We start from the raw sequence: 14,279 nt of genomic DNA, 5'->3' as shown, positions 1-14,279 counted from the left end.
CTAAAGGCAAACCCCTGCCACCTCTGCAGACAATGGCAAGGTTTCCAGGGGTGAAGGCAGGTGCTCTGATGGAGATGCTCAAGTAAGATGTTGGACATCTTGGCTGTGTCACACATTTTCCTTGGAGTTTATCAGGAAACGGTACACAAATGGGGGTAAAAGACACAAAGTGCCTTTATTGCCTTTGTTAACCAGGCACTCTCCAGCAGACTTTACCTTTTGCACTTTCACTGTGTATCAGGTGGCTGTGTCCCGCCTGCAGTCTCTAATTCTGCTATCTGCAGACATGCTGTCCTTCAGGAGGTGGCTCAGGCCTGCCATACACTGTGCTCTCTTACTCACACTCTTTAACTAGCCTGGACATCTGTAACTTGCCTTCCATCAGCCTCTGGACTGCCTGACGTGTTTGTGTTTCAGATCAGTAAGGCTGCTAATGTCTGCTCACAGACCTGACGGGAGGTTGAGCTGGCACATCCTGTCTCCTCTCACCAAGACCAAGAGCCAGCACTAAAGTTCCTGAGCCCAAGGCTTGCCCAAAGCTTGTAGTGATGAAGACACCCTTTTTCCCACTTCCAGTACATGGACAATTCCAGTAGCAAGAATATCTGCATTTTAACCATGCCTTGTCTTTGGAGTTGCTTGAACCAAACCCTTCCTGGTATTCACTGGCTAACGTACACATCCTCACCAACTGATCCAATAAAAGCTTTTGTATTTTATCAACTAAACACCTTTCTCTACACTGTCACACACACTAAATTCTCTTAGACTCTCATCATTTTGCTTCTTAGTCTTCCTAACTCTTCCATTCCTGTACTAGGGTCCTCTCATCAATAGAATTTCAGCCTAATGAAAAATTCCATGATGGGGAATACATATAATTACTTTTTTTTTACACTGAAAAGTGCAGTTCTAAACAACAGTCACATTAAGGTCTCATTAGAACAGTTGAAAAAAAATGAATGGATATTTAATAGATTACAGTCAAGATATCTTTTCTTCAAAGAATCCCTACAAATACTGTTTTTAAATGAAATGTAGTTGAGCCTTCTTTGTCATAATTTTATATAGGTAAACAATGAGCAGCTGTACCTGGAAAGATATAGGTAGATAGGTAGATAGATAGATAGATAGATAGATAGACAGACAGACAGATGGAGATGGGATTTTTTCCCTACAACTTCAATACCATATTAAAATATTTACAGCACATCCAAGCATCTTTCGTTTAATGACTTAAAAAAAAAATCCCTAATGATTTCACTATCCTTGTTCTGAACTTAAGGAAGTACCTTGGATGTGGCTCCTTGCAGTGAGTACCTCACACACAAGGCCACTGAGTTCTGCTGCAAGAGCAGCTGTTTCTCCCTCCTCCCATTTGAACAGCTTCTATTTTAGACAGAATTTCTCCTGGAAAGGTATTAAGGACAGCCAGCCAGGGCTGAAAGTTCTGTCCAGCAGGCTGAACACACACAGACACACAATAGTGTCTGGAGAAAAATTCAATGTTTAAACAATCTCATTGCTTCTCCATTCTGTACCAAAAAACTTACCAAGGTGCCATTATTGAGGTAGTCCATTATATCCAGGGTTGTAGATGTTATTAGGCTGTCCTTTGTTCTGGAGTCGGTCCAGGAAAGCATTATTTACCCTTAAAGTACAATAAAAAATTAATAATGATGGAAGGCAGCTGAGAAGTTCACAAACTATTGAAATTTAACATTCTATGAGTGGCTTTCCCTTCCCATCTGTTCAGAGCCCATCTTCCTGTATTTTTCAAGTCTGTGCTGCATAACTGTGCATGGGCATGAGATCAGGTGGATTTAATTTTCAATTCACCAGATGCATCCTTATCCTGGGATCAGGCTGTTGGGATTAAAAGGCACACCTTGGCTACTGTGCAATAACGCACCAAAATTCTCCATAGAAAGATGACCTGTGTACCACCACCCACCTTTTTAGGGAGGTTACATATTTTGACAAGTCACCTTAGGTATCTTTCAGCCTTCAGTGCACAAGGAAATTTTCTGGAACTACTGGTTTCCTAATAAAAAATGGAAGAACCCACTTAAGCTTGTTACTAATAGAGACAATTTTCTCTTCCATCCAGCTGTGAAATTCTAGCATTTTCTCGCACTACTCTATCAGTCTGGAAAGTATGGACAAATACGCAGTTTTCCTCAATCTGTTTTAAATATTTTCACATTGGGATTGTTCAGCATGGAGAAGAGAAGCCTGTGGGGTGACCTTACAGCAGCCCTTTCAGTATCTAAAGTGGGCTACAAGAGAGATGGAGAGGGACTTTTTACAAGAGCATGTGATAAAGGGCAAGGGAGAATGGCTTTAGGCTGAAATGGGGTAGATTTAGATTGGATACTAGGAAAAAATTCTTCACTATGAGGGTGCTGAGGCACTGGCACAAGTTGCCCAGAGAAGCTGTGGATGCCCCATCCCTGGCAGTGTTCCAGGCCAGGTTGGATGGGGCTTTGAGCAACCTGGTCTGGTTGAAGGTGTCCCTGTCCATTGCAGGGAGGTTGGAGGTTGGAGCTTTAAGGTCCCTTCCAACCCAAATCATTCTATAATTCTCTGGAAAACTGTTTCGTTTTCCCTTTGATTACTGCTTAGGACTGACACACATGCTTAGACATGACTGCTGTTTTAATGTTTTACAATGGTGTTGGTAAGAATGAGATAAAAAGCAAAATACTGGGTTATTTCTGTCTAGGCATATGAGATGGACTGAATCAAAAATCCTTCATTAATTTCAATGGGTAATTATTTCAATGTCTTTGCTAGAGAAAAAAAGAAATGAAAGCAGTCTGAAGAGTGGTTGCCTACAGAAGTAGGCAATTTTTTTAATATTTACATAATGATTAAAAAAAAATAAACAAATGTTGTTTTTACTTTTGAGCCTGAGCATTGTTTCTTTTTACCAGCAGAACACAAAGCTGAGAATAAAGCTGTGCTTCAGGATAATGAAAAGTCAGTTAAGTGACAGAAATGGAAGATGAGAAGTGTTGAGCACAGAGAGGTCACAAGAGTGGGGCACAGCCTGGGGCACAAGGAAATGCAGCTGCACAGGGCCTTGCTGCACTGCAGGTTCCATCTGAATCAACACCAAGTCCCAGGTTTAGCTCTGCCTGCTAACCTCAGAGACAGTCAACCACAAGATGTGGCACGGACAAAGTAGACCATTCTAAAAGAAATAAAAATATAGATATAAAAATAAAAATATATAGATATCTAGGTTCATATACAGATACACAGATCAAGTGTGTCCCAGCTGAAGCTACTGTACTAGTAGCCATCCATAAACTATTAATAGTTTCTACCCTATGCTGTATCCTATGCTGATAGGATAAATAAAGTGAGAAATGCACTATGGGTCATACTGCATGCAGTGAGCAGTTGTAATCATGGATATTAGGATCTCATTTGAAAGCAAAGCTAAACCAGAGCTAAGGTCAGGGATCCTCATTGCAATAGTCTTCTGAAGCATGAGTGCCTGAAATTTTGAAACCCTTTCCAGGTGGAAATTCAATTAGAGTGCATTCTGCATTTTTTGCATCTTACCTCCTCTGTTCATTTTTAAGTGCTCTTGTCCTGGTTTCCTCTTCCTGCTTTTGTTTAAATTCCAATAATTCAGCCTGGCAATGATAAAAGTGAAAAACAAACAAATAAACAAATAAACTAACTTAGTTTTAATTAACATACTTATGCTGCAAACCCTATTAATTCCACGTGATGTTAACCTCAGTTGAAGTCAGCTACTTCTCTCAGCAGCATTTTCCTTACATGACAGCACTATGTTAAAAACTGAGCTGGTTTTTCTGTTCAGCATGTGGATAATTTTTTGTTTGTGCCTTAAGAAGTGGGAAGTTACAGGATTCAGACATTTACAGTCCTACATTTAAGGGGGTATGCCAGACAGCAGTCTGCTTCCCCTTGTCCCAAAACACAGATTTGAATTTCCCAGTGGGTCAAAGGGCGACGAAAGCCAAAGTGAGGAGCAGCCACAGCTGTCATGCCCACAGAGCAAGAAGGAGACATGTCCTTCACCTCCCGCCTCTACAGAGTGCAAGCAGAAGATGAGACCTGGGCTATGTGATGTGGTGTGTCACCTCCAGCTCCCTGGGGCTCCCTTCAGGGTGAGGAGGGAAAACAGTGCTTGTTGAAAATGGTGTGGTGGGAATATATACCAACCCCCAGCATTGCAGCAGACTACCAGCCTTACGCAGTATTAAGATGTATAAACAGTGCCAAAGGGAATTCTTTTCAGAGGAGAGTTTGCTCATGCAATTTTAGCCAAAACTGTGAAGGAAACACAGTTGGTATGACTCTGGTCTGTATGTGCACTTGTTTGTCCAGCTCCTTCTGCCTGCAACCACCCAAGAAGTTGCAGATCTTTCTACAAAGGAGAGTTGGGCTCGCAGGGCAAGAGGGAAGACATAGGAACAGACCCATCTTTCATATTTTCCATAGCAACTGCACAGCAGCAGGAATAGAAACTAAAATAAAATTATGTGCTTAGATAAAAGCTTCAATAACTGAATGGAACCACATGACTGGGGTTTTTTTTAAATCAATTTAAGTGGAACATTAAGTAAAAACTATGCAATAAATGTATGGAGAAAATCAATAACTGAGAATGTGTTGTGTATCAATATTTGTCTAGCTCTAAAAGAAGAAACAGGATTAAGAAATAAAAAAGCCAACCTCAATTTTCACTATTTTAAATAACCATTCAACCTGAAAATTAAAACTCAGTATCTGACTTTCCAATATGCCGACTCCTCTCTTGGAGTAATGTTCTGAAATATATTGTGTGTATATGATGCCGTGTTCAAAGTGTACTGAAAATTTCTAAATCAAGCAATACATACTAAAACCTGTTCTGAAGAAAAAAAGGGAACTGACAATACCTACACATTTTATAGCTACACTGTGCTAGGAGGTACACACAAGACAGAATTCACAATTACTTTAATAAATATTAGTTTGAAGTAGAAACGAGCCAACATATATCTGAGGGACAATTATTGGAGCCCTTAAAATCCATATTATTTACAGTAGGTTTGTAAGTAGTGCATTACTCTGCACAATAGGTAGCAGCAACTGTGAAGGCAAGGAGACCTTGGAACCACATAGCAAACAAGGGCAGCCTTAGAAGCAGCCAACACCTCCTTAGCAACCCATGGAAATTGCTAAAGAGTCTACAGCTTTACACAAGTGCCTTAAACGAAACCCATGAATTAGGGACGTGCTAATTTACATCTGTAGTTATTTTCTCTTTGGAAGGATGCATGTACAGACTACAACAGGAACCAGCCTTATACCCATCCAGGCTGGCTTTCAAATATTTTTCCTTTGTAGAGGTTCTGGGAATAAGAATATACCTGATGGGATAGCAATGAAGAGACTCCCTTTTGCCCCACCTTTTTTTTTCCCAGAATTATAGTTATTAGAATACTATCCAATGAGGACACATCCCCAGCATGTAAAGAAAGATATCAGTGACAGCGAATGAGTAACTTCTCCAGTTCTAGAAGAAACTCAGTGTATGGAATTTGTTGTGCTAAAATTCTCCCACTGGGGACGTAGCTTAACATTAATTTTGATGTTAGCAACAGCAGAGGCACAGCAAGTGGCTCAGCATTTGCTCACATATTTTCAAATTATTTGCTAGATTTCCAAGTGCTGCCTTCCCTGTACTTTCACAGTCAAACCTGGAGCCAAGACAGGTAACTTTGCGTAGTGCCATCACCTTTGGCAGATTAACTTTATGTGGATATTGTACCCAAATCTATACCAGAGGGACTACACATTTCAGGCAATGCATGATGCATACGCAGAATATGGAGTTCAAAGTTGCACTTATGGTATGCCTGCTTTTTAGACAATTCAAAACTCTTTAGTTAGGTAGTCAGCAAGGGCACAGAGAGGCATGCTATAATTAACAGGAAATCTGAGCATTCTTTGAAAAAGCAGGGCCCATGGCCCTCAATTTTCTAGAAAGAGACAATTCAGAGAGATCATCCTTAATTTCTCAGTAAGACGACTTCTGCCTGCAAGAGAGTAAACTGGTTTCCTTAGCCTATGAAATCAGTTGCCATGGTCAAAAAACCTTTTGCACAATTATTCAAATGAAGAGGTGAAAAGGAGTTCATTTTCCAGATGAAAAAGCCTTGAACTCAGAAGATAATTGTCCTGTCCCTGTTCAAATTTTACAGCTTGACTCATCTCTCTCACAATATTTGAAAACAGTGACTGAATCACTTTTGCTAAAGAGAAGCTCTGTGCGTAGGCTACAAGTAATCAGTGTATTTAATTGGTTTCACAGCATGCAAAAATGATACAATATGTAAACTGTTAATGTATAATTACCTTCCTCCGTTGTTCTTGCCTCATTTCCTCTAATCTTCTGTTTTCATCCTCTCGAAGAGCTTGCTTATAAGCATGGCTTCTTTTCTATTGTTCAGCAGAAAATAAAAATATATTAGTGTGGTGAGATCAGGGCCAAAATCCCAAACCTTATTCTCAAATTTTTATATGGGTAATTAACAAACCTAAATGGTTGAATGATTCCAGTTACTTAAGAAACAGATTACTCTCAAGACTAGAATTTAAACAAGAAGTGGCCTAGAGTCTCTCAGTCATTCGGTTGAATGTCCACCTGTGCATCACACCCAGGTAGTCACAGCACGTGCTATTCTGCATCCCAGTGACAACCATACAGATATCCTGAGCAGTCAGAAAACGCTGTCAGGATATATGATAGCAAGATGGGATATTCTGGGAAGAAAAAAAAGTAATGAAAGTATTACCAAGATGAAAAAGCAGAATGGAGGCCTTGTATCAGAGGGGAACACAGGATTTTTTATGGAGGTAGGACAACAGGAGAAATCAAACCTGCTATTATTTGTGAGGCATCGAGAAAATTGAAAATGTGAACTACACATCATGAATAATGTAATAACTGTGCAGTAGGTTTTCATTACAATAACTAGCCCTGATCTTTCACAAGTTTTAATTGTTTGCAAAAAGCCAACCTACAATTAGGGTCTCAGAGGATCCTTAGGATATTATACACTGGAACTTCTACTGTAAGGTCTTTGAGCAGGGACATAGGGTGGCACACTTAAAAATGAGCCAGTATCATTTAATACAAGAATTGTGCAGGTTTGACTTAAGTGAGGAATTTGTTACAGGTCTACAGACTATTTCCAAAATTTGATATATGCATGCAGAACGACACCATTAAAACAACAGGCACATAATTTGCTAAAAAGACTGAGTAGAGAAAGAAATTATTAATAGCTCAATTTTGAGCTAGGAGAAGTTGCTACATGTGTCCAGGGAGACTCATTCTGGGTCCGATATTATTCATTACTCTCTGTAATGGCTTGGAGAATTGTGTGGAAAATATGTTAATCAAGTTGGAAGACAATAAAAATCTACACAGGATTGGTCACACTTTGAAAGACAGGATTAAAATTAATTATGAGCTTGATTAAATAAGCAGGCCCAAAAAGTCATCAATGACAGAGTCACTCAAAATAAGTCAAATTTGTTCATGGACATGAAATAACATTTGGCAAGGATAGTTGAGCTAGGTGTGCTAAATTAATACCACTATCCAAGAAATGATGTGAGGGGTAAAAACTTTGATCTGCATCACATTGTCCCAGACTGTTTTCAGAACAAGCTTTTGAAATTTAAAAAAAATCACATACATGTATGTATATTCCCCCTTTTAGCATGCATGTTAGTCACATCCTAAGCTTATCACATTTCACTATTTCAAATATATTGTTTCTGAATCTCTTAATTACTCCAGACAAAGGACACATTCAAGGTAACATCCAAATTAGAGTCCTAGTTTTCCTACTGGTTTAGCATTTTGGTGCCATGCCAAGTTTATTTAGATAAGAACTCACTGGTTACATCCTTTGGATTCCTGGCTCAGAAGCTGTGTCTATGCCTACAGATGGGCCCTCATCCATGCTGGTTGGGAAGACTTTTCTACATGCATTGCTGCATTACAAACAAGTGATTATTTGATTCACAAAGCTACAGAAATGCAGCCACACAAAAGACAAGTATAATGTCAGCTAGTACTAAAGAACAGTACAGATAAATGATGTATTTTATCTGCTTGGACACGAGCGGAGTGAAAGATGAACTATGGGATGCAATTTGGCACAAGTTTTTGAGAAACCTGTCAAAACATGGAATGAGAAAGCCACACATAGGTAGGCAAAGCAGAAGGCCAAGGCTAAAAGTAGGACCTGTACAACTGAAATAGTTCAGTGCTCCTTCAGCAATTCACCCACATGTGTATGGATATGAAGAGAGCACACCAAAATGCTGAAATCCAAGTCAGTCATGGGGACATGAGCTCACTTGTCTTCACAGTTCAATGCTCACATAGTATGAAAGCTGCAGAGCTAGGGCTTCCTTACCAAAGAGCAAACTCCCCATTGTTTGACATGTTGGGTGCTTCAAGAGGGAGGTAGAAGTGGTTTCAAGACATCTTTTCTCCCTTTCCATATCCCTTCATCTTGGTTGTTCACCCAGGACTACAAAATACAATCTGAAAGCCACTCTTCCACAAATGACCTTCTGTCCAGCAGTGCTGGGCAAAAATTGGCACTTTCCAGCTACATAGCTGCCCACATTTGCTAAAATGTCTTCAGGGTTTTCAGAGATACAAGATATCCTGAAAAATTAAAGGGGAATGGGACCTATTTTCAATATCAACTTCCTTTTTCATGCAATGAAAACCAGGAAGAGATACTAGAGGCAAGACAGACGTGTCATATATCCTGTTGGCAGCAATTTCTATGAAGGGAGGATTTTTTTCCCATTTCTAAGTAACCCGAGGAAATTTGGAGGCAAATCTTCCCTTACTGTTACCCAGCAGCTGGTGCTCAAGGCTATATACAACAGAGGGCAGCCCAGACCAGATACTTCCATACTTCTGCTCAGTTGCTTCCAATGTTAATTTCTGTCTGCTTGGCTCCCTGTTCTCTGTCCTTCCCCAAGTACAAACCTCCCTATGGGAGAAATACTTCTCTTTCAGGGTTAATACTCCTCACTGAAACTTTCTACATTAGTAGGAAAGCTTGGTTAGACATGAAGAGACTAATAGTATGTGAAAAAGCCTCTAAGAGTCAATAAGAATAATGAAATTGAAGCAATACTTTATCTATTTCCTAATTACACTGATACTTACCAGACTACTTCAAACTGGGACAAAGACCCCAAGCAGTGTCTTAGAATCACTTTTAGGATGCAGTGAGAAACAAGCTTCTCTTCTGACTGGATTTTTAATGCAGAAAAGCGTCTGCTGACCTTAATTTATTGAGATTTCATAAAAGCTTACCACCAGTGAGTGGGGACAGGGCATACTTAAGATTCTCATCTAACCTTAGAATATAAATCTGGTTCTCATTTATTAGAAAGAGATCTTTCTCTTCCTGATAGAGAAAGTCCTCTACTATGTAGAATACCCTACCAGTGTGGAAGAGACAAGGTAGGCAGTCTCATTCCCCCAGAAAGGCTCCTTGGTACTCACTGGGTTACGTCTCAGCAATTAAGCTCAATTAGGCTATTCTAACATTACACTATTGACAGCACCTGGAAAGCTGATAGAAAATACAGCACACACTATGGTTTTGCTTACCCATGCTGTAGATTCTGGGCCAGGATTAGCAATCTGACAGGAATCACTCTTTGGCAACCCCACATCCAATCTGTTCAGCAATTCATTGGTTTTGCTATGAAGAAATTCAATCCAAATAGAATTGTTAGTGCTTCCATAAAAATAAACACAGCTTTTTATTCCACCCTTGGAATCTAGCCTAGACATTTTATCATGTGTCTGCTGAAAAACATCACAGGTAGAAAAAAATAGGTTATGGAAACAGACAAATGGGACAGAGGATACAGAACCCACACTGTGGATAAGACATTTGCTGGGATGATTTTTTAAGCAAACAATTATGGTCATTTGCATATTTGGGGTGTACAGTGGCTATGCTTTCCTCATTGTAAAGCTCCTATATAACAGACTCACATATCACTGGACTTCATGAGGATGCCAACTGCTTCACAGAATTTTTGCAAATCTTTCTATGAGATCTATAAATCTCAGCTAAGTACTTTAAAAGATTATTTTCAGAAATTTTCCTTCAGAGTTAATACAATGCAGCCTTACAACAGATTACTTTATCAAGCAGAAAGGCTTTCAAGCATTTTGTAACAAGAAAAAAATGCTTGTCTTTAGTTAATGTGCAACATTTTCATTTCTTATTCTGGCAAGGGCAATTTTCTTTTTCCAGCTGCATGCCTAACGAACCCAGAATTTCAAAAGTAGCATCACTTTGCTCACAGTTTCGACCAAGTACAATTAAACTAGGTCACAAACAAAAACAAAGGATGGGAGTTTGTGTGCTGTGGTGAGGAACCAGTTTCTTAACCTGCACTCCCAGGCACGTATATTGAAGTCTTTCCTCACTCAAAGGAACAGAGTTAGAGTAAAGAGGCAATTTTATTTCTGTGTACAGCTTTGGAAAACATGAAAGCACTGAAGTGAGAGCAGAAAAAGTGCTTCAAGATATATTGAACGCAAAGATTTACTCTTCTCACAGGGCAGCCAGCTAGCTCTGTGTAGGGGAAGATGCCACTACCAAAGACTTAAACTTCAAGAAAAAGCATTTGCTGCTGAAGACTGATTTTGATTAACAACTGAAACAGACTACCAAGTGTGTTTTATATTTCACTCCATGATCTAAAACTGTGAGTAAACACTTTATTGGTAAAATGTCCTGCTGGTCAGTGCGGAGTGATATATTGAGAAGTTGGGAAAAGGAACAAGAAACCACAAGCTCTTCTCTGCTACTCTACACAATACAAAACCATGTTACCACTTCAGGTACAAAGCACTTGCTCAAATTCTGGCAAGTCAGGCTTTTAGAGTCACCATTCCCAGTTCACTTCCTTTCCTCCATTACCTGGGTGGTTAACAAACCTCAGACAGTGCACAATAAAGAAAGAACCAGATGAAACACTGTTTTCCCTGATCTACAAAGTACTTATACATAAAGGCTGAACAAATTAATAGTCTTCTTATACAAGTGTTAAGCACTCAAATTTTTTCCACAAAAGATGAGTTATTAAGTGGTAAGTTTGTACAGAATAATTTTGGGAATGCAAAGATTTAAATTGCAGATTTTGTGTCTCTCTACCTATGCTAAAACTGGTCAAATAACAATTTATTTCTACACCAGGAAGACTGAGTACTCCTACAGAAAATCTGGAGTATATTTGAGAAGGTCGAAGCTCTGTGAAAAAATATGTGGTAACTTGGTGCTATACCTAGTTGCCCTAATTCCTTATCAATGGCAAGAGAACTAAATGGAGTATGTGGAACTTCTCATTATTTGCCTAAAAATGTGGTGGAGGCCATTGAATTTCACAGATCAGCACACTGATAGGTGAAAAGCTTACTCAGTTTTAGTATCAGAAAAGATGATTACAAGAATGGAAGCAAATAAAGTTCCTCAACAAGACTGTGCACTGCCTTTGAATAGAGAAACACCTGACTTCACCAAATTAAGTAATACATTAATGAAGTGTTCCTATCACAAGAAAGGGACTCAGATTTCTGAGTCAGGTCTTATAAATGTTAATGTGTTGTGTGTAATCTCTGTGGAAACCTAGCAATGCACCTAGGGTTGCCAGACAACGTCTGAATGGTATTTTTCATAAAACTAAACCTGCAGTCATAACAAAGCAGAGCATAGCTTAAACCAGGCTGCATGAAAAGAGAGAATTTGGGGAGATGACTGTTTAATTAATGCTCTGGAAAGGAAAGTAGTATCTCCAGAAGGAAACCAGTGTATCAGTACACAGTCAGACAGCTGGAGCAACATCTCATTCACTTGCTAAAACTTCAAGGGCTAATCAAAAATGCTGAAATGTGTTCCTCTAAACTTAGTTACATTAAGGAAAGAAGAGCATGAGATAAAGAAATTTACTTGAATACAGAAGAATCCTGATATCCTTCAAACACAGCTAGGCAAAAGGAGATACAGGATTTGGACTAACCAAGAAAACACCCTCCTAATAGGCTGCTAGCCTGAGTTCTGACTACCACTAAGCATCAGTCTGAAAAGAAGAGAACCACTGATACTCTGGTTAAGCTGGAGTGATCTTATGAGGGACTTTTGTCTTGGTAGCCCCATCTCCCATCACAACATTGGGAAAAAGCCTTTTGCTGTGCTAACTAAAACAGCTTCCTCCCATACTGGTGTGCTTAATAGCACCAAGCACTACTCTTAGCATGGCAACTCAGCATCTATAGTGAGGTAACTATTCCTGGACTAGTTTTGACCTGTCCCAAACAGCACTTTTACAAATAACTCCGGGCTTCTGTCCAGGAATGAATATCAACTGCAGCTTCCAACAGGCATTTTAGATGTTACCACACCATTTTGGGAGGTAAAGAAGTTTTCTAGCAATGGAAGCGTGCACTCTCAGGCCTGTTGGCCTCAGAATGACAGTGACTGACAGCGTTAAATTTATCAGTACAGATGCAGATGTGGGGGAGTGAAGCACAATATTGGATTTGGGGTCTGAATAACTCTTAAGAGCTGTCAGGGGAAAATACTAACTCTGCTGCCCGGGTCATTGAGTAATGTGCTAGAAGGGGCTGGTACACGACAGTGGAAATCAGTCCATGGTGCAGATGCTCTCTGTGAGTCCTTGGATATATGGCTTTACATTCCACAGCTACTCTTCAGGCAGAGGCCTTTGTAAAAAAAAAAAAAAAAAAGCTGCTATGCAAAACCATTTATTTGAAGTTCAACAAGTATGCGTAAAGTGCAGAACCATGAATTTGCTAGGTGTTCCACTGAGAATGGTGTAATTCAGGCAGCCTGCACTCACAAGCTACTTGTGAGCCCACAAGCATTTCTTGCTGTTTGGGACTAAATGCTGCCCACATTCCCACTGGGGTGAGATGTGGGGATGGTTATAAAAGCCAGAGTGGGCCAAAGTTCCTCTGGCCTGTGTAGGAGTTCACATGATCCAACAGGATCGCCAGCCCTGACAGCTGAGAAGCAGAGAGCTCCACAGTTGACTCCAGAATGCAACTGCAGAAGACCTGAAGACCCACAATGATGTCGTTGCAAGATCCAAGGTCTAAATTCCTGTGCAGAGTGAGGTCTTCAGTTTTGTGTGTCAATTGGTTTTTACTACTGTCATATCTACAAGGATAATAAATGTCTTGAAAAGGATTCATCCTTAGGGACATGAATGAGAATATGGACTCAGGACCCAGCATTTTCCTCCATGCAGGAGTCACACAGCACGACTTGCTAAGCTTTTCATTTGAGACTGTATTCATCTCAGAACAAAGACAGAGAGAAAATAATTTTTCTGCCTACACATAAAGTTCTCAGCTTTTTAGTCTGTTTTACAGACTAACATTAAAAATGCATTAATTAAAAGTCTTCTTGTAATCTTCATTAGTTCTCCCCAATGGAATCAGTGGCAGTTAATTTTTTGCTTTAATTGATGGATATTGAAATGCCAGTATACCAAAAAATATACTGGCTTTTATGCCAGTACGTTTGGGGAAAAAAAATGCAGCACAATAATTTTGTATGTATCATAAATCTAGTTATTTCTCTTAACAATTTGTAAAATATAATGGCCAATTCTTACTACTACTTAAAACAACACAGCTCATGAACTTCTTGTTTTCTCAAGCTGCAGGACCTCCACCATTAAAATTCTGCTCTAATGAACATCCACAAGTATGCCAAGAGTAATTCAAAAATAGTAATAAAAAAATCAAAATAAAGAACCCCAAAGCAGGTAAATCATCATAGTCATTGCAAAGAGTAGACAACTTGAGTAGCCACTAAGACGACAGAAGAAGCATTTAGTGCTGAATGACTTTGACTCATCAGCTTCCAAATTAATTGCCTGTAAGCAATGCTGAAGTGACTTTTCACCATTTTCTTCCAATTAATCCAGAAAACTAAGAGGCATGCATTCTGCATATATAATGTTAGTTTCACACATCTACCCAGAAGTTTCATGATAAGTTTTAAAAACAGGAGGACTCACCCTCTCAGGAAAAAAAAAACCAAAACATTCCAACAACAAAAACTCAACCCCAAATTTAATTCAAAACATTTTTTGCAGCACCAGCAATTATATCTACAACTTTTTCTCACTCCAACATACTTAATTGGTTAAGCATAACA

The 14,279-nt window shown here is 39.4% G+C and overlaps 1 protein-coding gene across 1 annotated transcript in view; it reads right to left on the bottom strand.

Moving 5' to 3' along the window:
* EPSTI1 (epithelial stromal interaction 1) overlaps positions 1–14,279 on the bottom strand; it is a 49,253-nt gene that overhangs the window by 5,459 nt on the left and 29,515 nt on the right. Inside the window, exons 7-10 of the mRNA XM_041467024.1 lie at positions 9,686–9,779; positions 6,385–6,468; positions 3,574–3,647; positions 1,554–1,651 (exon numbers count right to left, since the gene is read on the bottom strand). Of these exons, the coding sequence (XP_041322958.1) occupies positions 1,564–1,651; positions 3,574–3,647; positions 6,385–6,468; positions 9,686–9,779 (340 nt within the window). The 3' untranslated portion in view covers positions 1,554–1,563. The remainder of the gene's footprint in view (positions 1–1,553; positions 1,652–3,573; positions 3,648–6,384; positions 6,469–9,685; positions 9,780–14,279) is intronic.

Source organism: Pyrgilauda ruficollis, unplaced genomic scaffold (assembly GCF_017590135.1).
Source record: "Pyrgilauda ruficollis isolate IOZ18807 unplaced genomic scaffold, ASM1759013v1 scaffold20, whole genome shotgun sequence".
Lineage (NCBI taxonomy): Eukaryota > Metazoa > Chordata > Aves > Passeriformes > Passeridae > Pyrgilauda > Pyrgilauda ruficollis.
This window is presented reverse-complemented; position numbering and strand designations above follow the sequence as displayed.